This window comes from Suillus discolor, assembly GCF_016758755.1.
Source record: "Suillus discolor strain FC423 chromosome Unknown F5147scaffold_12, whole genome shotgun sequence".
NCBI classification, from domain to species: Eukaryota; Fungi; Basidiomycota; class Agaricomycetes; order Boletales; family Suillaceae; genus Suillus; species Suillus discolor.
This window is the reverse complement of record NW_024541259.1, coordinates 103,022-129,829: the sequence shown is the minus strand read 5'-3', so window position 1 is coordinate 129,829 and position 26,808 is coordinate 103,022. Positions and strand designations below refer to the sequence as shown.

Here is a 26,808-nt window from a genome sequence, read left to right as displayed (position 1 = left end):
AAAAATGCGCTTGCCAACTTTGTCAAGGTATCCGCCAACGAGCTTGGAAGTGAAGAAGACCACCGAAACAGGACGAGCACGTCGGCGGGGGCAGGGGAGCTAAACACTGGCCATCATGATGATGTATACATTATTGAATGTTCCCGACAGAAAGCGTGAGCTTCTGGATCATGATCAGACCATGCTCCCCATGCCATGTTGCACTGGCCATTCCCAAGCCTCCGACACTTTGACTTGCGTATTTGCAGGCGCAGAGCTCGTTGCTAGCTTCGATCTGTCGAGATATGGTAGTGGATGGGTAGCTGTCGACCGCAATGGACACATGGAACTTGTTGTAATTGATTAGCGGCGAGCACTCAGCATATCATCTTCTCTAACAGGTTTCTACTACTTCATTGCTCGGATTTCCATGTGCGTGCGCATCACAATTCAAACTTATCTACCTGAACATCAAATACTGCTGTAGTTTTGCATAGGCGCCTACGTTAAGACGCCTTTTTCAAGTCTTTTCCAGCTTCGTGTAATCGGTGCTGAGCTAGATCGTTGCGAGTATACCTTTGACAATTGCTCGGGTGCACACTGGAGTGCACGACAATAGATATCCCCACAGACATATTGGCACCGCTGAAGAGCCAAAGCTCCCGACCTCAGAAAGAGCGGACCGGAAGTCGGCGCCCGGCAGCCGTGGGGCGGTTGCAACCAGCAACATTTGTTTACGCGTGAAGGCTGTTCGTACTCTCCACTGTTGGAAAGCGACCTGATTATAATATATAGTGAGCACTGCATCTGTAGAGATGGAACAGACTCAGTACAGGCAAGCAGAAACTTCTGCCGACGCTAATTCCGAGTCATGGGAACTGGAGAATAATGGTAGAGTCGCGGAACGAAACATAATACAAAGTATCATGCAGTCGTTAATAAATTAATAACCGACCACCAGATAGCTGAAGCTACTGGTCTGAACCACCTCATCAGAATGGAATTCAATTATGCCTCTCCGTACGACCAGCTGAGCCCTGATATAATGATCGGATCATTCGATCACTTTCAGACTGAGACCTTGGTGCCACGTCTGCGCAGTACTTACGAATTTCCAATTTTATCCGTCCTCCAAACAATTTTTAGTAGGCCTGATATCCGGTGGTTGCACAGGACAGCACAGGACGCGTTGTAGCACAACTTGACAAGTGGTTCATTATATCACATGTCTTGTCTGAATCGCAGACGAGTCAATTCGATAGAGTAAGATCTATTGATGTGACAGAACAGTCAGCTCAGCCAAACGGTCAGCCTGTCTAATTCACCCTATTCCGAATTCGAGGCAAGCACCATCCTGTCGACGTTCATCAGACGGCGCTTCAGCACCACAATCTGAAGACCGGAATATTAAACAACTCATAGAGACAAGAACGGGCAAATACATATCATTGTCACGGTGATCATGACAAGACCATTGCTTTGACACATGATTCTCCGCGCCCATCGCCCCGGATAGGTCATGTGGATGGGTGCTTAGCATTTCAAGATCAATTCTCTAGCCCCGTATGCACCTCGGCTGTCGAACGTTGCGTCCATCTGCAGGTAGAGTATTATGACTTTGATGGGAATGCCGTGCAAGGTAACCCGTCCCACGTCGGATATGATATGGAGGAATATATCGTTGTCTGGGGCATGCTAGGGCTATAGTATAAAAGGTGAGGAGGAACGCAGCTTTCCACTCAACTCAACAGAAGATAAATCATCGAGCCCTAGCACTCTCCTCATTACAAACATGAAATTCATCTCACTCACTTCTATGATCGTGTCTGTTGCGGTAATGGCTGGCGTAGCCACCGCGTACAACCCTATCGGCCAGTCTTGCGACACCCCAGGTAAGTGCTCTTGCCACATAATGATGTGTCGCGGGGTGTGCAGATAATTCGACGGTGTACTTACGCTTGCTTGCAGGTGGTTATGGGTGCTCACAAGACGCGAGTCTTAACGGCGGAAATGCGTTCATTTATGAATGTGCATCGACCGACGAGTTCGTGTACGTTGCAGGCTGCTCCTGCCCTACTTGCTGTGAAGCCACGACCAGTGGTGCGTTCTGCACGTGAAAGTAAGCGGTGAGCACGATTTTCCTGCACCTCTTGAATATTAGTGCTGATGTTGTTTTCGCGACAGAGGATGTCGGTGGAATAATGTACTGTGATACGTAAAGGAGATAGTGAAGGAGTGGTCGATAAATATACCGCGTCTGGAACCAATTGTGCTGTGTGATGTCGTGATTCAAGGCGTGATTTCCGGTGGAATTGTCCAACATCCCGATTCGTTATCTCTAAATGGACGGTCGAGAGCGGCGGATGAGAACTTGCACTTGGGTGTTTACAGGCTTCACTCAATGGTGTTCAGGCTTAGAACAGGTCTAGCAAAGAATGAACGAGCCTTTTCCGTTGCAAGACTGTCTCACCATTTAGATAGGAGAAAGAGATGATGCTGATGCATATCCTAGTCGCCATAGAGATATGTATGTCACTGTGCTTCGTGAAGGACAATCAGAGTGAAAGCGATAACAAGAAGGAGTCGACAGTGATGCAGTGATGAGCAAACGATAGACGCGTGGATTGGGTGTGGGAATGAGATAGTCTCCTAGGTACTAAGATAAGTAGCCTGGTCGTCCCTGCATACTTACTATAAGAAAATTATGCCACGGGGCCCCAAGTGCGAATTCGCACGCCGGATCTCATTCTTGTACATGAGGAGGACCGACCTGATCGAGCTTGCTGGTTTGTTCTGATCTGAGCCTTGCAAGCCAACAACCCCATTTCCGTCTCCTCGAGGCGACTTATCTTGACCCGCCATAATTGGAAGATTACGTGTATAGCCACCGCGCCGGGATTCACCGCGCTTACGTGGACTGAGTTGATATAAACCTGATGGGCAAAACAGAATGGTGAAGTGAAACCAAGGTCTCCGCTAGCTTTGCAATGCGTGGACTGACAACTGTAACCCTCGCTCTCCTCGGCCTCGCTGCTGCTATTCCCGAACCGCAGCGTCGCAAGTCCCTTTCATTTGGTCCTGTTCTCCCTCATGCCCGCTTCGACAGTAGTGCTCACCAGCCTGTTCCCGCCGTACTCTTCTCTACTCAAGACAGAGTGCGGGTAGACCCGTACGAGGTAGCCAAGACATTCCTTGACTCTATCGTAGACCTCGACGACGGCGTGAGCTACGTGATCCGCAGCGATAGCTACACGGATCGTACTACCGGAGTGACTCACGTCTACGCACGTCAGATCGTTCAGGGTGTCCATGTAGCCGACGGTAATGTAAACTTGAACATCAAGGACGGCGTTGTCTTGAGTTACGGTAATTCGGTGCGTATACGTCATGTTGGTGACGCGTCAACTTCATAAGCGCTCACTCCGTGCAGTTTTACCCCGGTCCGGCTCCGTCATCACACACCCGTGGTGCACATCCCCACGCAGAATACTGCGCACAACTTGATTCCGCTCGTTCCCCCTGGTCAAGCCAGAAACCCCTTGACGGTGCACACCCAGAGCTAGAGCACATTCACTCCTCCAACTGCGCTGCCCTCCCTAACATCCACTCCCTCCCAACTCCCTCCTTCGATGACCACGTCCCAAGTCCACAAGATGCACCTCGTGCACTTCTTACTTTCCTTCTTGCAGCTGTACCGTCTCCCGCTCTCGCACAAGACATCCACACCCGTTTCGATGATCATTTGGCGAGCATGACCATGGCTCACATGTCCGGCTTCCTTCCTCACGAGGCCGAGCAACTCACCATTACTGGTGCTCCCGGAACCATCGGCGAGGTCAAGACCTCCGTCGTCTGGGTCCAGGTACCCTCTGCAGATGGCACCGTGCATCTCGAGCTCGTACATCGCGTTAGTATTTATCCTCCAGTTTTCTCACCCAATATTGAACATTACACAGTTCGAAGTCGAGATGGAGCACAACTGGTATGAGGCCACAGTCTCTGCATCTCTTCCCCACCGTATTGTGTCCGCCGTGGACTGGGCCAGTGACAGCCCCATGCCTCTTTATTCCCCTGAATCTCACCCCGAGGACGCTCAGCTTCCTCCCCTCTCCTCATTCATCCCTGCAGGCTCCAACGCCCCCTCCTGCTCCACCAAGAAGGTTGGTGGTCGCTTCAGGAAGGGTAAAGCTGTGGCAGATCTCCGAAAGAGCAAGGCTGCCAAGGGGGGTGCCACGTGGTCCAGTGGCCCTGCAATTCCTGACTTCCCAAAAGCATATTACAACGTCTTCCCATGGGGCACCAACGATCCTGTTGAGGCTGCTGAAAGGAAGGGGCTGAGTGAGGCAGGTGGTAAGTTTCGCTGTGTCCCCTTCGTGATCCAAACATCAACTCACGCCTCTTCTGGCACCCACAGACTTCCCCCCTTCTCATGGTCGCGTCCAATCCTCTGAGTTGGGTGACAAACTCGCAAGTCCGGCAGGGTGGCATGCCCTGCCGTGGGGAGTAGACCCCAGCATTAGTGAGGAGGAGAGGGCTACACTTCGTGCGAAAGGTTCGTCATACTCTAGTTGACATTTTCGTGCTATAGACCTCATGCGGAACGGCAGGCGAGTTCTGGCGCACGACCAACACCACGTGGGGCAACAATGTCTTTGCACACGAGAACTGGGAGGGGCGCAACGCGTGGATAAATAACCGCCGTCCAGAGGGAACCGCTGTGGGTGGTGAGTGCTTGCGCAGCTTGTTTTAGTTTTAGTTTTCATGACACTTGTCTGTTAGACGACGTGAGAACTTTAGCCGTCCACTACAACTACCCATACTCCCCGAGCCAGAAGGGCAACTCGGAGGAAAACTTGGCCGATGCGCATGCTCACATCGATGCAACGGTGGCGCAACTTTTCTACACGAGCAACTTGTTCCACGACTTGACCTACCGGTGCGTTCTACTCACGATTATTTCTTATTTTCCCATGTGACGAATTGTGACAGGTACGGCTTCACTGAAGAGGCTGGGAACTTCCAGCAGTACAACTTTGGGCGCGGCGGTGAGGAATCAGATGCTGTGATCACGAATGCACAGGACGGCAGTGGGTTCAACAATGCCAATTTCATGACACCTCCCGATGGTCAAAATGGGTGGGTTGTTTTTCTTCCTTGCTCTGATCAATACTTATGCTTTGTGAACCAGCAAATGCCGAATGTACCTGTGGAACACCGCTAACCCCTATCGTGATGGCGACATGGAAGCTGGTATCGTTATCCACGAGCTTACTCATGGTCTCAGCACGCGCTTGACGGGTGGCCCCAAGAACAGTGGATGTCTCGGCTGGGGTGAGGCTGGTGGTATGGGAGAGGGCTGGGGTGGTAAGTTTTGATTGTACGCTCAACAACCAACAAACTCACCATCTACAGACTTCCTCGCCACGACCATTCGCAGTACCTCCACTTACGAGGATTACGCCATGGGCGCATGGGCTGCCAACCGTCCGGGGGGTATCCGGAACTACCCGTACAGTCTTGACAAGTCAGTGAACCCTAGCACGTACAAGACGCTCGACAAGCCCGGATACTGGGGCGTACACGCAATCGGGGAGGTCTGGGCGCAGATGTTGTGGGTCCTGGAGCAAAGGCTGATCGCCAAGCACGGGTTCACAGATAATCTGTTCCCTCCCCCGCACGATGCTAGCTTCGCCGATTACGCTGCTTTCTACCGCGCCGACAAGCCTTTCGTCCCCAAGCACGGTAACTCGCTATTGGTGCAGCTTGTGTTGAACGGGATGAAGCTGCAGCCATGTAGCCCATCTTTCTTCGATGCACGTGATGCGATCGTGCAGGCTGATCAAGTACTTACGGGTGGGGAGAACTTCTGTGATATTTGGGCGGGCTTTACCGAGAGCGGGTTGGGCATTGATGCTACCGTTAAGGGGCGTACACCGTGGGGTGGAGGTGTTAGGGAGGATGTAAGTCCTTTTCGCTGAGTTACCTTTTTTGTGACTGACGCACGATTACATCGTAGGGTTTCAAAGTCCCCACTGCATGTCAAAGCGACGACGCACCCTCACCTGAGCCAATCCCTGATGACCCAGAGGATGACTGCGGTGTATTTGGATGCTGGCTGTGAGGGTGGGCGAGAAACTTTAACTGTTTCGCATCATTGATCGATATCCATATACACGATTGGAGACGCACGGCTAGATGATAGTGATATCCAGAGTCTGGATAGAATATATATCGGTATCTTGCTCCCATGTAATCATGCGCTAGCTTTATTTTGGCTTGGGATATTTTGGTTTTGTTGCGGTTGCACATAGTCTTTGTATGATAGTTATAATTGATAAGATATGATGCATTGTGGTATGAATGATACATGCCTGATGTTGAGTATAATTAGTTCAGTAACTTAAGTTTAAAGATTTACCTGAGGCTGTTTCACGTCAGAGGAGGCTGCAGGGAGATGGAGATGATGGGGAAAGATGCGGCAGGAGAATAATAATATAGCCGTGCTTGAGGGCGCAAGCAAACGCCCGACACCAGGCCAGGTACCGTGAACGGGGACCTTAGGCCTTAAGTTCAGATGAAGTTCCGGTGTTGCATTTTTTCTGTGATTTCAATATTCAAGCTTGGCGAGTCTGAACATACAATTCATTCCTCCAACACCACTGACAGCTGATGTGCAAGACATGCCATAGCCTGCCATAGCCCTCAGTCAGTGCGCGTAAACTGCGCGCGTAGTTGTTTGGTGGATATAAATAGATGTTCTTCTCCTTCCTGATTCCCAGTTGTCAGCGCTCCAGTGGATTCCTGATGAACAACGACTGAAGTTCTAGATCATGATCAGATGAAAATAAAGCGCGAGCCCTCGGGCACGGAATACTGTCAAATTTCATCATCGGACCCGACATCCGACCACTATCTTATCTTCATTCGTCTGGTCTGCGAAAAGTTGGAGACTACGATATCGCTCCGCAGTTTCTTCTCTTCAGAAATAACTGCGGTATATAACGAATCAGACTAGAAGCAACATAAGAAAATGAGCCGCAGCAAGTGAGAGTCCGATGGAGCTGGGGTGGTGCGAGGCATGACTAAATTTGAATGCGTTACGTGGAGTATCTGACTTATTAAAGATACACACCCAGGGACGCCGCCGTCAAGCCAGAAGAGTTCAACTTGAAACACTGATTTACAGGTGTCTTCGGGTACGACGTGATTTATGCAGGGTCACCGACAGGTGGGCGGACCTGGACCCTGACAAGGATTCGGAGATGTCAACCAGTTGATAAGAGGTTTTGAAACGACCGCGGTAGCCATCGAGTGTGGATAAACTATGGACTGCATCGAGCAGATATAACGCCGTATCGAAGCAGATAGGGCTCGATACAACAGAGCGGGGCGTTATAGAAACTTACTGTGATCGGACAATAACGGCAACAACATAATGCGTGCCCGAGCGCCTTGTTTTGCGCGCTATCCCTTGCCGTAAAATCCACACGCACTCTCACATTCTAGTACTAGCTACTTAAGCACGAATTAATTCTTCAGATCTAAGATAGACAACACAAGGAAGAATTGAGTGAGACTTGGACGGACAAAGATGTCACCTGCCGATACGTGCCGCGACGGAGTTTGAATACTGCGTTGTACCGTGACTGGATGCAGCGCTGTTGGGGGTATTTCATCCATACTGCGCCAAGCCAGCTCTTCACTCTTACGATGCAACTTATAGTAATCAATGTGGCGGTCTCCACTGCAATGTACGGGTCTTACATGTCCAATTCTCTAACTTACAGTGACGTTGACATTTGTGTGGGGTGCCGACTGCACCGGAAGCACTTGGCATGATGGATTGTTTTCGAGCCAAACCGAGGCCAGATCAACTCCCACTTCATCCCACGAAGTTTTGATCATGATCTCGTGTTCCTTTTTGAGGAAAAACAAGATCCATCTTTAGCAGTGTCCGGATTTGTCCAGTTCGCCTTGTTCCGCGACCATTTCAAGTGCTCAATCCGATAGAACTCCTGTGGGACTAGTAGTACCCCAATGTAGTTTATTTCGGTTCACTGACCCATCCTGTGCTGACTGAAAACGAAATACCAAGCGCACATGGGAAATATAAAATGGAACCACGCCGCGTGCCGTTCCTTTTCATCCAAACCAGACCCTGCTCCCCCTCCATCACAATGCGCGATCTACCCATCGAAATTATCAACTCTGTCGTCCGGAATGTTTCCTCCGTGATTGATCTTCTCCAGTTGCGCTCTTTAAACAAAGCGTACCGAGAGCTCGTCACACCCATCGCATTCAGCAAACTTCACGTGAAAAACAGCATCCAGAGCGCACAAAACCTTCAGCAGATCATTGCTGCCGCCAACCTTGCTCCCTATGTTCGAGAAGTCGTTTACGATTCTCGTGACGATGAATGTTTCCAATTTCCCCCAGAAAACATTGGTGAGCTCTATTTCCTTTTGTCTATGTATAGGAGCTAATTATAGAATGTTCCTGCAGAAATCGAGGACATGTTGGAAGTCGCTGACCTCGAGGAGTCCTTGACCGAGGCTTTCTGCTCACTCGATAGACTCCCCAGACTTGAATGCGTCGCCGCGAATTTTTGGCCAACGTTCATCTCCCAGTCTGGGAAGGAAATCCGCGAGAGCCCATTCTGGTTTACGAGTCGGCAGCTCACGGTTATTCATTCCATATACCACGCCATGAAGACATCCCGCATGGCATCCCTCTCTCTCAACAATGTAGTCATGATGCCTGCTGCATGTTATGACTTCGTCTCTACCCTCACAAACTCGCCCCTGTCCCATCTTTCGCTCTCTGTCGTGCCAAACGCCGATATCAGTGCCTGGTCGGGATCAAAGGAGATTAACGGATCACTTGGCGCACTCCTGCCCCTTTCCAATCCCACACTCAAGTCACTCGAGCTACGCAGCCCCCAGGGCCCCTACCACAGCCTGGAAACCAAGCTTTCATCATTCCATTATCCGTCACTCGAATCGCTCGTGCTCGAAAATACCGTCTTTGATCAGATGCCCTCTCCTGATGGCGTCGAAGAGTTTGTCATCCGCCAAAAGAGTCGCTTGCATCATCTGGAGCTGCAATCATGCGCGAGCTATGTAGCAAACCCGTCAGTCGATGCCAGGCTATGGTCAAGCATCTGGCAACGATGGGCGGATGAGCTCACCAGTTTGAGAGAGCTTGTGGTGGACGGCGACAGTGGATATGTCGTACTCGATGCTGAGTGGGGCTACGTCACTTATAAGCCGATCAGCGCCACGGTAGCTGAGGGCGACTCGTCGAGCTTGCAGATGTTCCAGGATGCCATAGTATCCACATGTGAGGTTGTGGCATGAACGTGTAGTTGTATCATTGATTTACTTGGTTGAACGGTTTGGGTGGTTTCGGACACATTGTATAGCATTTGCATAGGGCCCTATCAGGGGCGTTTGATACCGCGGAGGCAATTTACATCATTGCGCCAGTAGAAATAAACAAGAATGTACGTTTGAAGTTTGTTGTTTGTTATCTTAGCATCTTTCCGAGGTCACGGCTCCATATCCTCGACTCCCACAGGACCTTTGTTTCATCAAAAACGAGTTCATCTCCGTTGCAACTTTGTCAAAAATATGTAACGTTTCTTTCCTCTTCTGACAAACGAGTTCACGCTCGTGATAGGCTGCCACGAGCCCGTGCCTTCGGTACTAAGAGGCGGAGCGCATCACGCTTGGCTAAGTGATGCCAGGTGAAAGGTTGTACTGCACTTGTCAAAAGACTTGCATTGCTTTTACACGACATCATTGAAAAGGCGTTGTGTAACCACGTGGCGTCGTCTTCATTCTCAGGACATCATAATCATTCACGATGTCGACGTGTCACAGCCAAGCTATCCCCACAATTAATAACTCGAAACTTGCTGACAACAGCTCATTCTGTAAGCACAAGATAAAATATAATTTCACACTTTTTTTAGGAACGTCGCGGGCGTCATGGTCTGCTCGCAATAAACTTTAAATATTTTTAGGGTCACTCACGCTTTGGGGACTGCTCACACCTGTGATATCTGCTGACATAATCTTACCGTGGTATTTGTGCAGGCTCTATCGTCCCTGGACTTCCAGCGCCGTTCGATAGAACCATCGCTCCTGCACTCCACAGATCGTATACATAGCTGGCTCCTTATGTTTCAACATTAATGTACGGCGCCCAATGCAGATTTGAAACGTCCCCTCAAATTTGCGAATAAAGTTTATCACGGGGTACCCAGATCTATGAGCTGCGCAGCCTGAGCACGCACGAGTTATCGTACATAGTCGTCAGACGCGTTGACGTCTCAGTTAGAACTTCTCATACAGAATCTTCTTCTTCCATTACTTCCCATCTCTTAATTACCCCGCTTGCCTACTGATTTCGGTTTAGGTAATTTGGAAATACTTTTTTCCGGTACAAGTCATCGCATCCCATCGCTGTTCTGATGTAGACGAGATACTTTGTTGTATATTACGATATATTTCTTCTCACCAGTTCTCTGGTGTGTGCTATGTATATATACGTCTACACATGTTGGGGATATCAGTCATCGCCGCAGCTGCGCCCAAGGCTCTACACGTGTTGATGAGCGTGCTCCGGACTGCCTTTGAAAGGATATACAAAGAGCGGGGAGACAAAGTCACTATCAGATCGATCACCGCACACTTTGATTCCGATCAACGCGTGGCATGATTGCTGGCAAGGGTCACATGTCACAGTTCACCAGTTTTCAAACCCCGCTCGTTGTGTGACGTAGCTATTAATAGGACAACTCTGGCTACTTACCTAAAGGTGTCGCTCAGGGCCATAGCCTGAACCCGATTTCGCTGTCTACCCATTCGACCATCCGAAGGCTCACATGTGCACACTCCAATTAACAACTGTACGTCAAATAGGCGGTCATACTGTTTATGTGGATAGTTAGTGTTAAATATACGCAATACGTGTATGAGAGATGGACAGAGATCAAGATTAAAGAGATGCCAGCCTGCATAATAATATACAATCCCGGCTTTTAGAGAATGTACGAAAGCTGCTATACTCTATCAGAGGCGGGGGGCGCAGGGAATAAACCAAAGAAATAAGGGGAAGCAGCATGTCGTACCAGACGCGCCAGACGCAAAGGAAACAAATGATTCTGAAAAACAATAGGCGTTGACTGGGATGTGTCACGAGTCGGTAGGAAAAGAAACGCATAGAGGAAGGAGATAGGCCGAGTGAGGAACGCCAAAAATGAGAATATAAACAATAGTCGACCAATAAGTATAATTTTTACTTTTCTACCAGGGATCCAGACAGTGAAGGAGATGGGGTCGACAGGAAGCGAGGAGGGTATTCGACAGCCAGTAGGAATAGTCCATAAATCACATGTGCATAATCCTTTCGGACTGTTACATTTTGAACGAGGGTATATCTTTATTGTTGCGCAACCATGATAGGGACAGCTTCAGCCGAGACAACAGGATAGCTGATCTGTACTTGTGCTTGTAGAGCCTGCTGCTGACGCAAGTACTGCTGTTGTGCGGACGAGTAAAACATCTGTTGCTGATATTGCTGAGCATACGTCGATGTCATGTGTCCGCTTACTGGCGTAGAGGTTCCGCTCGTCACCGGTGTTGAATGCCGTGAGCTTGCATTGCTGCTCCGTCCATGCGCATGTTGTAGACATTCGTGCTGTCCACTGGCAAGAAGGGCCAAGCCAACTGTACCATGGTCACCCGAATGCTGGTAGTGATACCGCAAACCGTTCATGTTCTTGTATCGGCGCTGGCAATCACTGACCCCACAAGCAAAGGGCCGCAGTCTGCGCTCTGCCTCCCGTTCGACTTCACGCATGTCACCCTCTGTGATTCCCTGATCGTCCCCAGCAGCCTCGCGGGCGGACCGCTTACTAGCCAGTAGTGCTTGTACTTGCTCGAGGTCTTTGGGTGGCGCAAAGTTACAGCTGCCATGAGTCATATGATATTTGAGCCCATTAGCTTGCTTGTAACTCTTATTGCAATTTGGCTTCGGGCAGCGGAAAGGCTTCGATAATAGTAATGATGACGCAGGGCGAGAGAGCGTGGTACTGGCACGCTGATTGACTTGCTGTGATGTAAGAACTTTGGGAGAAGAAGGGGAATCCGAGGATGCCGAGGAATGAGGAGCGGCCGAGGGGGGCGCGGGATGGGGCGAGGCGCTTGCTGGAGATGGCATGCGAGAGGCTGAAGGAGTGGTAACAGGGGTATTGCATGTGGAGAATACCACAGCTGGGGGAAGACAGCCGTAGGGACTACCCGGCTCACTGACAGGTGTGACAGGTGCGTGAATATCATCGCTTCCAGTTGAGGAAGGAACAGTGCCAGGCATTGAAGATGAGAAGTCAGAATAACCAGCGTAAGCATTAAATGCATCGGGTGCATTTGCTACATTTGGAAGACCGTTTCGAGACGGTGGGAATGCTGAACCATGCACAGAGCGGGAAGGAAGCACGGTTGTCGTATCAAATGCCGACACGGGAAGATGTGGGGACGCAGGCTTCGACTGTCCAAAGTGGTTAAACGAATGAGTAGGGTGTGATGACAGGGGAGTGCTGAGGGGAGTGTCAGGGGGCGTTGGCGCGTTTGACATGCTGCCCTGATCAATATCGAGTTCCATGTCATCAGGATCAAAGCCACCTTGGTTGTAAGATTGAGGGTGCTGTTGAAGTTCTGAGAAGTAGGACGGAATCGTGTTATGAGGTAGAGAAGGGACGACTGGGAACTGAGGGTGACCAAACGGGTCAAGCACGACAACATGAACCTCCTCGAAATGTTGTAGCAGAGCATGCAAATCATCTAACTGTAGACCACAGCATGTGTAATTGCGACACTACGAGGGTACAACCATGAGACTGGCACAGGTTACTTCGGAATGCCACGACTCACCATTTCGTCCTCCTTGTCGAAGGCACCGAGAGCGTTCAGAATTGAACCACGGTCACTATCGATAGAAGACGACAACTTGGCACACTTGAATTCGTTAGGGCTACATAAATGAGATTAGCACGTATACATGGTAAGCGAAGTATCAACTGACTCCAATGGACCCAGAAGTTGACCAGGGGAACAACCAGGGTAGAAACGGCTTCCAAATGAGCCGGCACGCCACGATATTGGTGAACCTAGAAAGTAAGACCTGGCACTAGCACTATTGTTACCAGTGAATGAACCAGATGCCATGTGGAAATCAGGATGATTAGGAGACTGGAAAGCGATAGGTTGGGATGTAGTGGCCATGGCTACGAACAGTAAGATAGAAGTTGGGATTCGTGTATACTACAGATGTGGGTGGGCTACAGCTGGTGAAGGAGGTATTATAGATGGTGAACTGGTGAAGTAGTGATGTGGTGTAAGGATTGTGCGAGTTGGGCGAGGAAGAGAGGGTACTATCGGGTGACTATCGGACAAGCCTATTTAACTTGAAATCACGTTGGAGTCAAATGCGGATCATCCGTTCTACACGATTACATAACCATTTTCCTTTTTAGTTCGATCAATCAGAATCTCGGCCACCACCAGCCGGACCTCCTTTGTCACCGGCCTCAGTTGGCGCTGACCAGCCCTGCCTCGGTCATATGCAACCGCTCCTCGAGCTCAAGTTTGTTTATCCCTTCTCCGCGACCCATACACCTCAACACCGCAGTCACTTCTACTACTACCATTCATCACTACCCAGCAGATTCAGAATCTTGTGCACATGACAAATTACCAATAATCAACCCTGGAACATGGCTTTCAACTACGTGCCACGATATATTATATTTCGATCATGACAATCATTGGTGACTCCCATCAAGACGTTCATGGCTGCCTTTTCGCACTGTTATTACTACTACAAATCGCGTTGGCGGTCGAGTGAAGCCTTATTACTACCTGTTACTACTGACTACACGAGGCTTTAAGCGTCTGCGTGACTCATAACCTAACCTTGATTATGTAGTTTTTCACCTGCTCGATTCGTTGCCGTCCGGTTCTCTACTTTTATGATCAAGGCTCGACTCCACGCTCGTCTGCACTACTTCATCATGCCTATCCTGAGAATCCATCCTCGAATCGGAACCGAATGGTGGCAGAACGGCACATTCACATTATACATCTCCGCGTCTCCGCGTCTCCCACTAACTTATTTGCTTCACATCAAAAAGTAGTATTTGTGGCGATTATCGATAAGCTCTCTTCAAATGCACCCAATGACGGTACAACAATTACTTCCATGACACCATGCGCCAGAGCGCTACAGAGCTACCAATGACGGAGGTTCATCAGCTTTTTGTACGGCGATCTGTATATTCGAAGCCTCAACGGTCCCTTGCTATGCATTACTAGTGGGTCCCTGCTCGCATCCAGTTTTGGATAATTCTGTGAGCTACCCCATTACACGACGCACGGCGCCCTATGACCCTAACCTAAATCCAAAAGCTCTCGAATTTCTTTACAGACAAGATTACGGGATAGTACATCCGTAACATACTACAGGGCGGTTTCACCTCACCAAGACTTCTATTCATGACTCACTGAGCCATGACCCTAGCAAACTATCACCTTTTACAATTGTAAACATATCCATGCAAGGAACCTGGACACAATTTATGTCTAGTAACCATCTTGATCTTTACTTCGCTTTACTGACCAAATTGTCCGCTCTTTCGCATGAAGCCTTGGCCCAGATGGAGCACAATGCTGATGTTCTTGCATGACATAACATCATGTCATTACGGGCAAGGCCTCTCTCTCGTAAGTGTTCTATCTATCTAAGCTACGCCCATTGTGTGCTGGTCTTTCAAGTTTGTTCCCATTCATGCAATCCAATGGATCATCCATAGATCTTGTTGCGAACCACCCGTTGTGATCACCCTCCCATATCTCTGGAACCGAAGTCTCGACGGTATTGAACGCACTAGTATAGTGTAGAATTCATGTCCGAATTTCCATGTGGTCCACGGAGCGTTGCTTATTGTCAGTTTACCATCCGCCAAATCTCCATGAACTTTCTCCTTGTCCCCACTTCCATCAGAAGCAATTTCGGAACCGTATCCGTATTCGAAGTGCTCCGCTCTAATTGAGCAGATAGCCATCCGCCTGGCTCGTTCACTGATCTCAACTTTTGATTGTTATTATGACCTACTGTCTGGTTGGTCTATTTTTATGTCCAGCCCTGCGGGACATATCGACCGCCCTCCCGAATAATTGCTGTGTCGTCATCGCCATGCACTTTCACTTCGAGGTTTGGGAGATCATCACCCTCAGGAGTCGGAAGCAAGTATAACCGCGATAGAAGTGTCCGAGGAGTCGCCGGGCAAGCGATGGGGATGTCTTGCAGCTTGGGAAGGTCTTAATAGGTGGAGCCTAAGTGACAAGCAGAAGACAAGGCACCGATGGGCACGCAGAGGCCTCATTAACCAGGATTTCCCATTGTCGCCGTACCTCGCCAGTCGACTTGCAATCATACTCAGCATCTCGGCCAAGAATGATTTAAAGATAACTAGTCTGATATTCACATACCACATACTGCTAGTAGGTGATGTAACGCTGTGTGGAACGTGCTTCAAGATGGCGAACGCGATTGCAAACACGTTCCGATTCCATGACACCATTTCGCCTGCCAAGGGCCTCGTCTCCTGCACAAAATACGGCACCGTACGAGTATTACAGTACTGCACTCTGATGAGAATCATGAGATTGAGTATGTCCTTACGTCGCCATCAAGGAACGTACGACTAGAATCTGACCCAGTGCTCTGGATAGATAAACCCGCGATCGAGGAAGGTGTCTTCATTTGTAACTTTGGGTAACGATAGGCAAGCCTCGGACTCGAGAACCCCGTCTTCGAGGACAGGTGTCGGATTTGCCCGGTTGATGCGCCACTCCGAACTTCGAAGTGTTGAGTAACTAGAAGTTCTGTCGTTCGGCCATGGTGTCACAGTGTCACTGCTTAACCTCAGACTCCATCAGTCCTCGGTGACACCCCATGCCGCAGCCCCACTCCTGCACTGCGGTGACGGCAAAGGCCCTTCGCAGCCTAGGCTAATAGATTTCTCCGCAGCGCTCTGTATGGGGCGAGATAGATTCTGGGGATGATGCAGAATTGGCCCCAAACATAGACCTAAGCCGGGGAAGTGAATCATGGGGCAGTGGTGGGTGGGTCCAGCTGACTCCAGCGTTAGCGTAGGTCACATGATGCGGTTTCAAGTTCATGTATCAAGCTTGCTTACTAGTGCTTATCACTACTAGCTTGGTTGTCATTTCAATTACGTGGAACGTGCACCTACTGGCAGCGCGAACTTTGAAATTGCTTTGGTAGTTCAGAGCTTTCTTGATCCCATTTTGTGTAGGTGAAACGTGTCCACCCTCGTCAATGTGATCTGTCACTACACAGCCTGAGCGTAGATGGCCAAATATAACTTACCATCATATCTCACTAGCCATAATATCTTCACACCCACTCGTTGTCGTTCTGATCAAGGATCTTGAGCATGGATATAATCTCAAAGTTCGCGGAAACGGGTGTGGCGGCCATCAACTTGAGAAGTACGTCTTCTACCTCTTAGTATGGCATAGTTTCATTCACAGCCGACTTGCTTTCCAGCTCTAGCAGCATTCGTGCCTATTCTAGATGAAAGGAAGGTAGAGATAGAGAAGATAGAACGCAAGACTTTTGTATATGATGACAAGCGCAGCACCAGAAATGAGGTTTGTGACGATCGAACCTTCGGATGCCATGTTCCTAACCTCACTATGCATTACTTACTCGCAGCTTGACGTCTATTACCCGCTAAACTCGACTCTCACTAAGGATGAGAAGACACCGATCCTATTTTTCGTCTATGGAGGTGGATACAACAGTGGATCAAAGGAGTTTCCTGAACCATTTTCTATGGGGTATCGCGCCCTTGGATCTTTCTTTGCACAACACGGTTTCATCACCATCATCCCGGACTACAGACTTACTCCGGAGGTCAAATTCCCGGCTTCATCCGAAGACATCCGTGATGCAGTCAATTGGGTTTGCGCCAACGTCGATGTCATTGGCGTACCTTCGATACCCGCTCCTGACGTAGATGCTATATTTATCATGGGCCACTCAGCGGGTGACGTGCACACGAAAATGTTGAGCCTTTACCCGCCGGTATCGAGTACCGTAAATCCTCGATTTAAAGGCGTCATCTGGTCTGGTGGTAGTTGGTTCATGGTTGACGAGAAGAAAAGATTCAAGATGGAGGTTCCCACAATGCAATACATTGGTTCTCAGGAGCAACAGAAGGAGAGAGAGCCGAGGGCGCTTTGGAATGCTCTATCTGATGAACAGATCAAGGACCACCCTGATATTCTTCTTGTCAGGGCAGAGCGAGAGCCTGACTGGCTATTGCTATCGTGGGAAGAGATCATACCGGATATCGAGAAGCGACGTGGAGAGGCGCCCCAGATGATCATTGGGAAAGGCCACAATCACATCAGCCCTAACTGGGCTTTATGTTCCGGTCAAGGAGAAGAATGGGGAGAAGAAGTTGTGAAATGGATGAAAGTTAGAATTAACTAGCCTGTACGAAGTTTGCCTTTCTCCTAGATCTTAGTTATTACAGTCACCGAATTCAAGATGTTCCTTCAATGTCAGTTTCACGTGACTAGCAAGACGCGTCAATTTTGGCATTCACCACTTCCAGTTTCAACGTCAACGTTCATGTCGCACCCCTGGCCGAAGCGCCATGCCTCCCGCTCTCCCGCTCCAAACCTTACACCGACTTCCCCTGCGCATCGCTTCCTTCCTCCGTCGCACTATGCAGCTGCAGCGGGCGTACCTTACGATGCAAACCGAAGCCGTGCTCGCGAATCGCGTCCTCAACCGCATACCTCGAGCACTCCGCCGCTACCCTCGCAGTCCTCTCTTGCTTCTGCTTCCGATTCTCACTCTCTCCATGTCGACTACCCTACCAATTACAGGTCTAAGCGTAGAAGTCAAGTAGGAGATCTGGGGCTTATGGAAGCGCACTTGCTACCTTCTCTAAAGGACACGGTCGATCGTATGACAAGGCCATCGTCACAGCTAGGAATGCCGTCTCCATTACCCAATGAGAATCTGCAGTTGGACCATCGATCCAACATTGGTCAGTATTATTCAAACCCCCCGCCCAAGCTTACAAGGACGCCTCAACTTCCCTCTACTTCGTCATGTTCGAGAGATACAAGTCACCAGGTTCCGGTAGCACAGTCAGAAGGTCCTTCACGTCCCTCACGCAGTGCTTTGAGACAGAAACCGAAGCCCATTTTAAAAGCTCAACCCCACGCTCCTACAATGATTCCATCTGATCGACCTTCCGAACGAGCTTCTGAGGCACCTCGGTCCGCCGGCTTAGTGCGCAGTGGAAAACTGGACTGGACTTCTCCCATGGAGGGCTTCTCGCCAAGGCTGCCTTTCCCCCACAAACAGAAAAGTCAACCACTTCGTCAACCTTCAATCACAACCAACATCGTCCCTGGCAGAAGAACGGAAAGAACCCGCGCTCGCACAGACCCTGGTGCACCGCATAATTCGGCACCTTTAACTAGTTCATTGGCTACTCCCCAACCAAAAAAATATCGATCAAATATTCCTCGACGTGTTGTACCACCACTGCTACGACACGCTCCACGAGAGAGCTCCCAAGATAGCCTGACTGACGCAGAACCACGAGCTAGCTCAAGCCTCCGAGGTCAGAAACTGACCGCTGACAATGTTTTTGTCTTCCCATCTTCCAGTTCAGAGAGCGATGAGACCCCTGTCATGTTCCCAAAGCAGCCTTCGTTCGCACAAGGGCGCCTCTTGGCTTCTAAGGCACCTGAAAAGAAAAAAGAGCGTTTCGGTCTCGGGTTTGGATTCGCGGACTATGGGGCAAAACTTCGAGGCATGTTTGCCGACAATTCGGCTCATTCGATACATTCAACCACCAGTGAAGGCGAGAGTGCTGGCAACGACGATGGCAGCATTCAGGATAACGAGAGTCTCTTTTCTGACCGTGCGGATCAAGGCGGAGAGCGAGGCGACTCCACAATTTCCGATCGATATTCCCTGAGTAGTGCCGGATCAAGTTACCCGGCTTCGGAAACGATGGCTGATGGTGATGAATCCTCTGATCGACGAAAAAGAGAACTCCTTGGACTAGTCGATGGATTGAACCCTAGTTCTCAAGATCACCCAGCTCGAAGCGAAGAGAGCGAGTATTTTGGCGAAGAAGGGCTCGCTATCGGTGGCTCTAGCGATTCGATCCATGTCCCGAACCCATCTTCGTCGGATGAATCGTTCAAGAAGGAGAACGATTCTGGCTCAGAGTATTCTTTTGACGACGAAAATGACGAAGGCCTCCGATCGTCTACCCCTGGAGATGGTCATTCTCATTATCATTCCAAGGCAGACAGGGCCTTCAAAGACAAGCAACCAAGCAACCGGTGGCGTTTTGATGAACGAAATGGTAGGTGATTCTACATAGGAACGGGTTTTGAGGTTAACAGAAGTAACTGTATCAGCGAGGAAGTCGGGGTTATCAGTTGAACGACCGTCTTCAGGGCATCCCCTACTCTCTCCCCGTCGTTCCGTTCATCCGACCTACTTAAACTCACAGATATCGCATCCATCAGCGGAGAATATGCCTAACATTGACATCGGTGGTCAACGATACTCCTCAGAGCTCACGCGCATGATGGTCACATCAGACGAGGCTGCAGTGCGCGAACGCCAGGCGTTTGGACTTTCTACGTCATTTTCTGGCTCCGCTTCTGATGAACCCTGCCTCACGCATGCTGACAGTGACATGTCGTCAATCGCCGGAAACACGTGGCAATTCGAGTGTGAAGATGATGGCGTACATACTGATTCGCTCCTCAATAGACTGGCAACACAGGAGTTCGAATCCTCCATGAAGGCTCAACCCACACAAAGTGACTTATCCTATACATCATCTGAATCGTCTGTTTCTGCCGTATCGATGTCATCAGTAGCCCGCGAATTCTTGCATTCGGATCGGACAAATGCACATCGGGATCGTCGACGTTCTTCTTCAGATATTCACGCGTCTTGGGAAGACTTTCGTCTGCATATTTTGGAACGATTCGGTGAGGTAGAGGTACGACGACAAGAGATTGTCTGGAAACTGGCGGAGTCAGAGGAAACTTTCGTAATCAACTTGCAGAACATGGTACAGCTCTTCATCCTTCCCCTACGCGTCCGAAGTACGAAGGTCTGGGTTTCTGGGGTTCCAGACGACGTCTCGAGGCTGTTTGACTGGCTAGAAGACATCGTACATCTCCACACGAAACTATCCGCCAGTCTCATCGGTCTTCGGGATGTGCACAACTCCGACCTGCAGTGTGTCGGGGAAATTCTTCGATCTTTTATGGCAAAGCTTGAAATATATCAACCTTACCTGGTAAAGCTAGAGTTTGTTGCAACCAGAATCGAACATCTGGTCGCGCAGGAGAAAAGTGACATCGGAGATTTTATCAAGCTACAAGAGCGCTCCTCCTCCTGTCAGGGATGGTCATTGGAGAAATATTTGGTTGAACCTGTTCAGAGGCTCTCCCAATACCCTGACTTTTTTCATGTGAGTCGGTGTGTCTGTCTACTTCTCATGACTGAAATTAGATCTTCTAGCGGCTCTGGCACGCAACCCCGAAGTCCCATCCCGACTATCTATCAACACTATCTGTTCTTCACTCTGCTAAACTCACGATCCGTGTTCTCAGCGAAGTCAAAGATCGGGAGGACGAGTACGATTTTGTAAAAGATATGCTCTCACGTATAACGAACGTTCCCTCCCAACTTCCTTGCCGTGATAGGCGTCTGCTGATGCACGGTCCTGTCGCATGTGCCAGAGTGGAAAACGACGATGATCTACCGGTCATGCGCCCTTCCACCAACGTGCATGGTTTTACAGAGCCACTGAAAAGCCCATCTCCTGATTCGCGTCCACGATATAACGAAAGACTCTCGAATGCGCTGAAAGGTTGGCGTGGGCGCAGTGGGTCAGTCCAATCTACAGCCTCGACGACAGCGTCACTACAATCCTTTCGTACTGCTCCATCATCATTCGACTTCCGATCTGAGTCACAAGCGGGGCCCAGAAATAGCCCTTTGCTTCGCATCGAGTCTCCGGCTGTTGACGTTCAGTTATTCGTTTTTACAGACTCAATCATGATGACCTCCGCCTCCAATCACCACGATGATTCCCAGCGCACTTCTGCAAATTTGCGCATACTCGAGGACTTTGGTCTCTCCAGAATCCTTTCTGTGACAGACGAGACAGGTAAGGACCTCGAAAGACAGTCACTTACAGAACTAGCACTTATATGATCTAACCCAGATAGAAGATCGTCCATCTCACTAGATTTAGTTCCACTGACTGCTGAGGAGCTCGAGAGAGGACACGCAAATTCAAAAGGTCGTGTCTTGACCGTGTCGTTGTCACACGGCACTTCTCGATCTTCTGTATCGGAGGCATCCATGCAGTGCGCCGTTCTGAAGGAATGGTTGGTACCACTGAGACAATGTTGTCAGCACACCTTGAAGTCGTTGTCTTCGCCATCTGCGAAGAGCCACCTGGCTCATGCGTCGAAAGAATCTGAGATCAGTCAATCAGTCTTATCCATCCTCGCATCAGGGTTGCCATTTCCTAAAAGTCCTTCCATGCAGTTACATGGTGTCGAACTAGGACAAGCAGGGGATGCGGAGCAACAGGAAAGGGAAGAACGCGGGTGGTGGTCGTTGCGGTTCCACGAGGTCCTGCGAGAAATACAAGGACGAGAAGTGGCACTTCGATAACACTCTTGGTCATATTCGTGTTCGTGTATTTGCTTTTCATATCTGTGGGTCGTAAGCTATGTATGTTTTACTTCCAGTATATATATCCCTATTTTTATCTTGTTGCTAAGGCAGCAAGAAGGATGTCGGTGTCGACTTTTGCAGCTGAGATAAGAAACAGGGTAAGTTCATGCTCAGGACTAAAGCCGCTACTTACCTTTAAGTACAAGTTGCACAAAAACCTGTGCAAGATGAGGACATTCTGTTTCCAATCGACGCATGTTTTCGAGAGACAGCTTCCACAATACAGCCTGCTGCTCTACAACCACGCGGGCATTCCGCGGCATGCCCGACAAAGCAGAAAGCTCGCCTGCTAGAGTACCCGACACCATCGACTCTTCAATGACGGGGCTATGCTCTGCAAACTTGTATGATGCCCGCAGGATACCTGACTCGATGATATACAGGCCATCGGGGGTATCATTATTCTCCCATAGGACAAAACCGTCTGGGAATGTGAATCGCTCAAAGTATGGGGCGATCTGTTTGAACGTCTTCTGGTCCACGTCGTGATACGACGAGAACGCATTGAGAAGGGTGTTGTATGGCTCAGAAGAATTCTCTGCATCCTTGTCGAGAAATTCTGCTAGACGATGAGAATCGGTTCTGTTAGCTAAGACGATAAACTGACCACCAGCGATCGTGCGCTCTCCTACATCACGAAGTTGCATTTGCCTCGGAGATCCCGCCAAAGTATCGTCAAAGGAAAGGCTGGTATCTCTGCGGCCAGGAAGCGTTATAGGAGTTGTCCATGACTTCTGGGCTCTAAACCATGCTCGCAGATATGCATTTTCAGTCCCTGCAAATAACATCGACTCAAGTTCGTGACATAAAGAGATAAAACTCACATTCCATCGCATCATTCAAGGTCTCAAAGACCTCGACAGATGGTTCTTGGAGGATTCCCACACAGCTCAGCGCTTTGCCACAGGGGCTTTCGGCGGTAACACCGCAAAACACCAATACCACGCCCTTCGCAGCGAGCAAGCGCTGCACACGCACGAAAGCTTCTGCGGCAGACATGTCCACTCCTACCACAAGGGACAAGTCGACGACGACGAAGCGGACGGGATTTCGTTGCCAGGTAGCGTCTTCGACGATGTTTCTCAAAGTCTCTTCAACATGGGCGATGGTGCCAAAGAAAAGGAATCCTGGATGCCAACAATTAAATGATGCTACAATGCAAGAAAGGTTTCACGTGCCTTGGAGACGAAGCACCCTTGTCTGTTTCGACACTTCTCGAATGTACGCCCTGTGTGCAGCAGGCCGCCTGACTGTGGAGATTGCTGACTCTCCAGCATAACATGCACGTATGCTCCTTCTCTGCGAGTTCTGTATCACGAAGAAGAAACCTATCCAAAACTATGAACACAGTCTACTCTGAAAACACGACATACTCACAGCTGACGACAATGCCAAACAAAACACCAATGACAAAGTCCCATGCCGTCATCGTAACCATGATGCTGACTATCGTGATGTACTCCATCCTAATGCATGTTTATGAGCTGCATATCACACCGATGTGCAAAAACTGACCTGCTAACTCGGTGTCGTGTATCCCACAATGCCTCCTTGACAAGGTCAATGCCGAGCACAAAGATTAGGGCGCTGACAACCATGATGGCTATTTAAATTGTCAGAAAAGTGAGGGTATGGAAATTATGCCACATACGAATATACGCGATGGGGCCTGTCCCTATTATTAGTAGGATAAACGTAGCGACTGCAAGCAGGAAGCCGGCAATACGCGTCCCGCCGCCCACGCGGTAAAACCTGATAAATCAGTATGTGAGCTATCTTATTCCACAGCGAATGGCAGTTCGCCTCACAATAAGGTGTTCACGTAGACAAGATAGTTTGGTCTGCAACGTGTGAGCAATCACTGGCGAGCGTTAGAGGAACACACTTACACCGTGCCTAAAAACCCGGCAAGTAAGTTTGAATACCCATGTCCCAAAAGCTCTTTGTTAGTATCGACGTCTTCATCAAGGGACACCGCTGTAAAATATGTTAATGTTCTATTCGCCAAACATCCAGATTTGGATAGAACGTACATAGCGCAGGAACGTTCAAAGGTGGGTGCAAGATATTGAAAAACAACCTGAGACGAAACATTAGCGAGGCCAACAACATCAATGATGGAATACGTGCAGTGCAAATTGTATCGGCAGTGTCGTCCATAGGGGCGTAAATCGGATCAATCCAAGATCTGCTCGCGTTAACGTGGAATGAGCCCTGAGATCATCTAATCGATAGAAAATTTCCTACCGAGATATGAATAAAATCCATACCACCTGTCCTCCCCACCACCAGTTCCAGCCATATCGAAAAGCCAGCCGTCCCTCCTCAATGCACCAAGATCAAGCCGTGCAGCCGCAACGACCACATAAAATACAACAGGTATAATCATGAAATCTGGAACGTTCATGCATGAAGTGAGCAAATAATGCCAAGGTCAGTAATCTGGGACGTACAGATAGGGAATACAAGCTGATGTTTCCATCGCATTGTGATGAGCCTCAGAAGCACTGCCAGGACAAGGGGAGGAACCCATTGCGAAAGGGCGTGTGTATTGAGAATGAAGTACCGGAGGGTCTCCAGCGTCGGCGGATCGAGTGCATCGGACGGGAGACGCGTACTTACTGTGAGGCTGTTTCACATTGAGATTTGTTCGATGTGGTTTATTATGATGACTGAATTAGAACATACCCTGTAAGTATTAGGAAGATGCCAACCCCTCCAATACATCTGTGTGTGACGTGAGCGCCAGTCCCGCCAAGTCAGTAAAAGGCTTACCCAACAAGAATATGCCGCGGGAAGAACCCGATGAGTCCACCCAAACGCAGATAGCCGAGGAGAAAAAAGGCCAGCCCTACGCAAATCACATGGGTGAGTGAACACGCGGCAATTAAGCTAGATGCGACCTACCGGTGAGTACGGACGAAAGCGTAAACGCCGCAATCGTCGTGGCAATGATCTCTTTCGGATATTCGTCTCCGATATCACGTGCTATAGTGGACGCAAGGATGTGAAAGAAGGGCTACCATCAAAAAGGAAATCAGAGAAAGTTCAAGGGTGTGCAAATCCGGGGTAGCGGAAGCGATCAAAGAAGCAAACAAACAAACAAGCAGGCACAAGCAAGGTCGACACGTGCGAATGTAAGGGAAATAGACGGAAACCAATTGAAACGTAAATGAAACGCACGTACCACAACCTCAATCATCATACTGCCATTGGCACCCGCAAAGCTGCTCCCTCCAAAACAATAAACGAGTTGTGCTACCACTGTGCTGTTTGTTGACAAATGTCGAATATAAAAATTCTGATCAGAAGCAATGATTAGAGACGACGTACGAGACAAAAAACATCGACACTCCCATCCCACCTAATCCAGCAAAGACACCAAATGCAGGAAAAATGATCATTCCATCTGCAGCGACATCGTTAGCAGCTGATCCATAATGATCGGAGATGAGGGGGAACAGGAAGATGCCCGAGTCAGACAGCATACAAATATAGTACATATTATGTATTAGTAGGTTAGGCAATAGCCGCCAAGGGTTTTGAAGGTACCATCAGATCGCAAGAAATAAAGCGCCAAACGTGACATTCATCAGAACGGCTTACATGAAACTCCATCAAGGATATTGAGCAACGTGCCCAAGAGCACAGCAGGTAGGCTTTTCAACACGGTGCGCACTAGTTCTTGGGGGTCAATCTTATGTGTCTCGCCCATAAACCCATGCACGAGGCTTGAGAAACGTTTTGATGACATTGAGCGCTTCCAGGGCGCTGAGGAATGACCATTAATAGCAGGCACAGGGCCATGTGGAGGAGGAAGCAATGGAGTATTTTCTGTGGCCGAAGAAGAAACAAAACGTAAAACTTCTGGGCGAACGTTGCTAGTTGCCAGAAGGGTGCGATCCGCAGAATTATGGTTAACGGTGGAAACAGCCTGCTCTGGGTCTGCTAATGAATTGAAGTACTGCCGCCTGTCAGTTTTATGCAATACTGTTGGACTTGGCGAGCTTGAGGGTGCTCCATCAGCATGTCTGGAGAGCAAAACTGAGAGTGCTGAAGCCTGAGGTACAATAGTGCGATGAGACATGTCTCTCCCGCGAGGAGTTGCCATGCCAGACGACGGATCACGATGGGCAGTTTTGGAGGAGTCGAAAGTGGAAGTGGAGGCTGAGAGATCAGAGTCCTGGGCTGAGAAATGTGAGCTCCTTCTTGTATATTGTGAGGAGGGTGCAAAAGATGCGGATAACGGAATATTGGGGAGGGACCCTGGTCCAACGTGTGTGAGCAGATTATGACCAGATGGAAATATGAATGAATCGCGTGAAGGCATGTTCCTTCGCGTAAGCTCAGATGGGAAATGTAGTTGTTCGGCTTCCTTTCGACCGTGGGTCGAGGGAGAGGACGAATGTGCGTTGTGCCCTGCGGTGGGAGACAGGTTCTGGATCATGGGGGAGGGTGAGCCCCTGGAGGCAGAGAAGACCATATTGGAAAGCTTGACGGTGCTTGCGCGGATGTCGTCTTGAGAGTGGGGAGTGACCGAGGTAAAGGAAACGTAGCTCCTGGGTTGAAGTAGTCTGCAATTGAATTTGACAAGTTAGGAGATTGAATGCGTAAAGAAGCATGATGGACAGGTGACCGTGTTTCGACCACATAATAACGTATTATGTTGTTATTGAAACTTACCCAGCTCTGTGCAAAGGGGAATCATCTTGCGGTGGTGAGACTATGCGTATAATTTCGTGCTTGGTTGCGTCATTTGCATGCTCAGGTTCTAAGTTATCCCCAAGGCTTCGCGAAGAAGAAGTTGATCTGTCGCTACCGGCATTAGCAGTCATAGAAGACATAAGTAAACGGATGTCGGTGATCAGATAATGAATTCGAGTCTCAGCTGTGTCAGTGTCGTGAGTAACCCAACCAGTCGTTCAGGAT

The 26,808-nt window shown here is 49.3% G+C and overlaps 8 protein-coding genes across 8 annotated transcripts; 5 read left to right on the top strand and 3 right to left on the bottom strand.

Moving 5' to 3' along the window:
- Positions 1-1,637: 1,637 nt before the first annotated feature.
- On the top strand, positions 1,638-2,246 carry F5147DRAFT_680901 (uncharacterized protein). Its single transcript, XM_041436341.1, has 3 exons — positions 1,638-1,871; positions 1,948-2,105; positions 2,164-2,246. Exons 1-2 carry the CDS (start codon positions 1,772-1,774, stop codon positions 2,094-2,096), a joined length of 249 nt encoding a protein of 82 aa, XP_041295825.1. The 5' UTR covers positions 1,638-1,771; the 3' UTR covers positions 2,097-2,105; positions 2,164-2,246.
- A 649-nt stretch (positions 2,247-2,895) lies between these two features.
- F5147DRAFT_680889 (Fungalysin metallopeptidase-domain-containing protein) lies at positions 2,896-6,340 on the top strand. The gene is made up of 10 exons (XM_041436340.1): positions 2,896-3,353; positions 3,410-3,886; positions 3,936-4,329; positions 4,394-4,531; positions 4,587-4,703; positions 4,759-4,915; positions 4,969-5,115; positions 5,168-5,343; positions 5,392-5,939; positions 5,996-6,340. Exons 1-10 carry the CDS (start codon positions 2,967-2,969, stop codon positions 6,098-6,100), a joined length of 2,646 nt encoding a protein of 881 aa, XP_041295824.1. The 5' UTR covers positions 2,896-2,966; the 3' UTR covers positions 6,101-6,340.
- A 1,816-nt stretch (positions 6,341-8,156) lies between these two features.
- On the top strand, positions 8,157-9,335 carry F5147DRAFT_571207 (uncharacterized protein; the record flags this gene model as incomplete). The annotated part of the gene is made up of 2 exons (XM_041431036.1): positions 8,157-8,424; positions 8,482-9,335. 2 exons carry the CDS (start codon positions 8,157-8,159, stop codon positions 9,333-9,335), a joined length of 1,122 nt encoding a protein of 373 aa, XP_041295823.1.
- Positions 9,336-11,424: 2,089 nt separating this feature from the next.
- Positions 11,425-13,265, bottom strand: F5147DRAFT_571395 (uncharacterized protein; the record flags this gene model as incomplete). The annotated part of the gene is made up of 3 exons (XM_041431046.1): positions 11,425-12,858; positions 12,915-13,014; positions 13,066-13,265. The coding sequence occupies 3 exons, from the start codon at positions 13,263-13,265 to the stop codon at positions 11,425-11,427; spliced, it is 1,734 nt and encodes a 577-aa protein (XP_041295822.1).
- A 2,997-nt stretch (positions 13,266-16,262) lies between these two features.
- On the top strand, positions 16,263-17,639 carry F5147DRAFT_607986 (Alpha/Beta hydrolase protein). Its single transcript, XM_041432371.1, has 3 exons — positions 16,263-16,556; positions 16,615-16,718; positions 16,783-17,639. Exons 1-3 carry the CDS (start codon positions 16,502-16,504, stop codon positions 17,563-17,565), a joined length of 942 nt encoding a protein of 313 aa, XP_041295821.1. The 5' UTR covers positions 16,263-16,501; the 3' UTR covers positions 17,566-17,639.
- A 67-nt stretch (positions 17,640-17,706) lies between these two features.
- On the top strand, positions 17,707-21,816 carry F5147DRAFT_631273 (uncharacterized protein; the record flags this gene model as incomplete). Its single annotated transcript, XM_041432795.1, has 5 exons — positions 17,707-19,003; positions 19,043-19,475; positions 19,504-20,599; positions 20,650-21,301; positions 21,359-21,816. The coding sequence occupies 5 exons, from the start codon at positions 17,707-17,709 to the stop codon at positions 21,814-21,816; spliced, it is 3,936 nt and encodes a 1,311-aa protein (XP_041295820.1).
- Positions 21,817-21,863: 47 nt separating this feature from the next.
- Positions 21,864-25,784, bottom strand: F5147DRAFT_45710 (sulfate transporter family-domain-containing protein). The gene is made up of 19 exons (XM_041429904.1): positions 25,213-25,784; positions 25,067-25,148; positions 24,787-24,898; positions 24,655-24,730; positions 24,568-24,606; positions 24,333-24,508; positions 24,127-24,273; positions 24,010-24,067; positions 23,913-23,959; positions 23,769-23,856; positions 23,688-23,720; positions 23,531-23,631; positions 23,395-23,482; positions 23,257-23,345; positions 23,058-23,207; positions 22,704-23,006; positions 22,487-22,654; positions 22,013-22,438; positions 21,864-21,960 (listed from the first exon to the last, which is right to left on the bottom strand). Exons 1-19 carry the CDS (start codon positions 25,380-25,382, stop codon positions 21,911-21,913), a joined length of 2,403 nt encoding a protein of 800 aa, XP_041295819.1. The 5' UTR covers positions 25,383-25,784; the 3' UTR covers positions 21,864-21,910.
- Positions 25,277-26,803, bottom strand: F5147DRAFT_680873 (uncharacterized protein). The gene is given in 3 exon segments (XM_041436339.1): positions 25,277-26,453; positions 26,563-26,716; positions 26,727-26,803. The coding sequence occupies 2 exon segments, from the start codon at positions 26,712-26,714 to the stop codon at positions 25,472-25,474; spliced, it is 1,134 nt and encodes a 377-aa protein (XP_041295818.1). The 5' UTR covers positions 26,715-26,716; positions 26,727-26,803; the 3' UTR covers positions 25,277-25,471.
- Positions 26,804-26,808: the final 5 nt, after the last annotated feature.

Bases quoted from the DNA above. Each gene is read 5' to 3' on its own strand.
- F5147DRAFT_680901 (XM_041436341.1), top strand. From the start codon at position 1,772: ATGAAATTCATCTCACTCACTTCTATGATCGTGTCTGTTGCGGTAATG. The intron at 1,872-1,947 runs GTAAGTGCTCTT...GCTTGCTTGCAG, and splicing joins CCAGTCTTGCGACACCCCAG to GTGGTTATGGGTGCTCACAA.
- F5147DRAFT_680873 (XM_041436339.1), bottom strand. From the start codon at position 26,714: ATGACTGCTAATGCCGGTAGCGACAGATCAACTTCTTCTTCGCGAAGC. The intron at 26,454-26,562 runs GTAAGTTTCAAT...ATTCAATTGCAG, and splicing joins TCCCCTTTGCACAGAGCTGG to ACTACTTCAACCCAGGAGCT.
- F5147DRAFT_607986 (XM_041432371.1), top strand. From the start codon at position 16,502: ATGGATATAATCTCAAAGTTCGCGGAAACGGGTGTGGCGGCCATCAAC. The intron at 16,557-16,614 runs GTACGTCTTCTA...CTTGCTTTCCAG, and splicing joins GGCGGCCATCAACTTGAGAA to CTCTAGCAGCATTCGTGCCT. The intron at 16,719-16,782 runs GTTTGTGACGAT...ACTTACTCGCAG, and splicing joins AGCGCAGCACCAGAAATGAG to CTTGACGTCTATTACCCGCT.
- F5147DRAFT_680889 (XM_041436340.1), top strand. From the start codon at position 2,967: ATGCGTGGACTGACAACTGTAACCCTCGCTCTCCTCGGCCTCGCTGCT. The intron at 4,330-4,393 runs GTAAGTTTCGCT...TGGCACCCACAG, and splicing joins GGGGCTGAGTGAGGCAGGTG to ACTTCCCCCCTTCTCATGGT. The intron at 4,532-4,586 runs GTTCGTCATACT...GCGGAACGGCAG, and splicing joins GGCTACACTTCGTGCGAAAG to GCGAGTTCTGGCGCACGACC.
- F5147DRAFT_45710 (XM_041429904.1), bottom strand. From the start codon at position 25,382: ATGTACTATATTTGTATGCTGTCTGACTCGGGCATCTTCCTGTTCCCC. The intron at 24,274-24,332 runs GTACGTCCCAGA...TGAACGTTCCAG, and splicing joins TCAGCTTGTATTCCCTATCT to ATTTCATGATTATACCTGTT. The intron at 21,961-22,012 runs GTAAGTAGCGGC...TTCTTATCTCAG, and splicing joins TGTGCAACTTGTACTTAAAG to CTGCAAAAGTCGACACCGAC.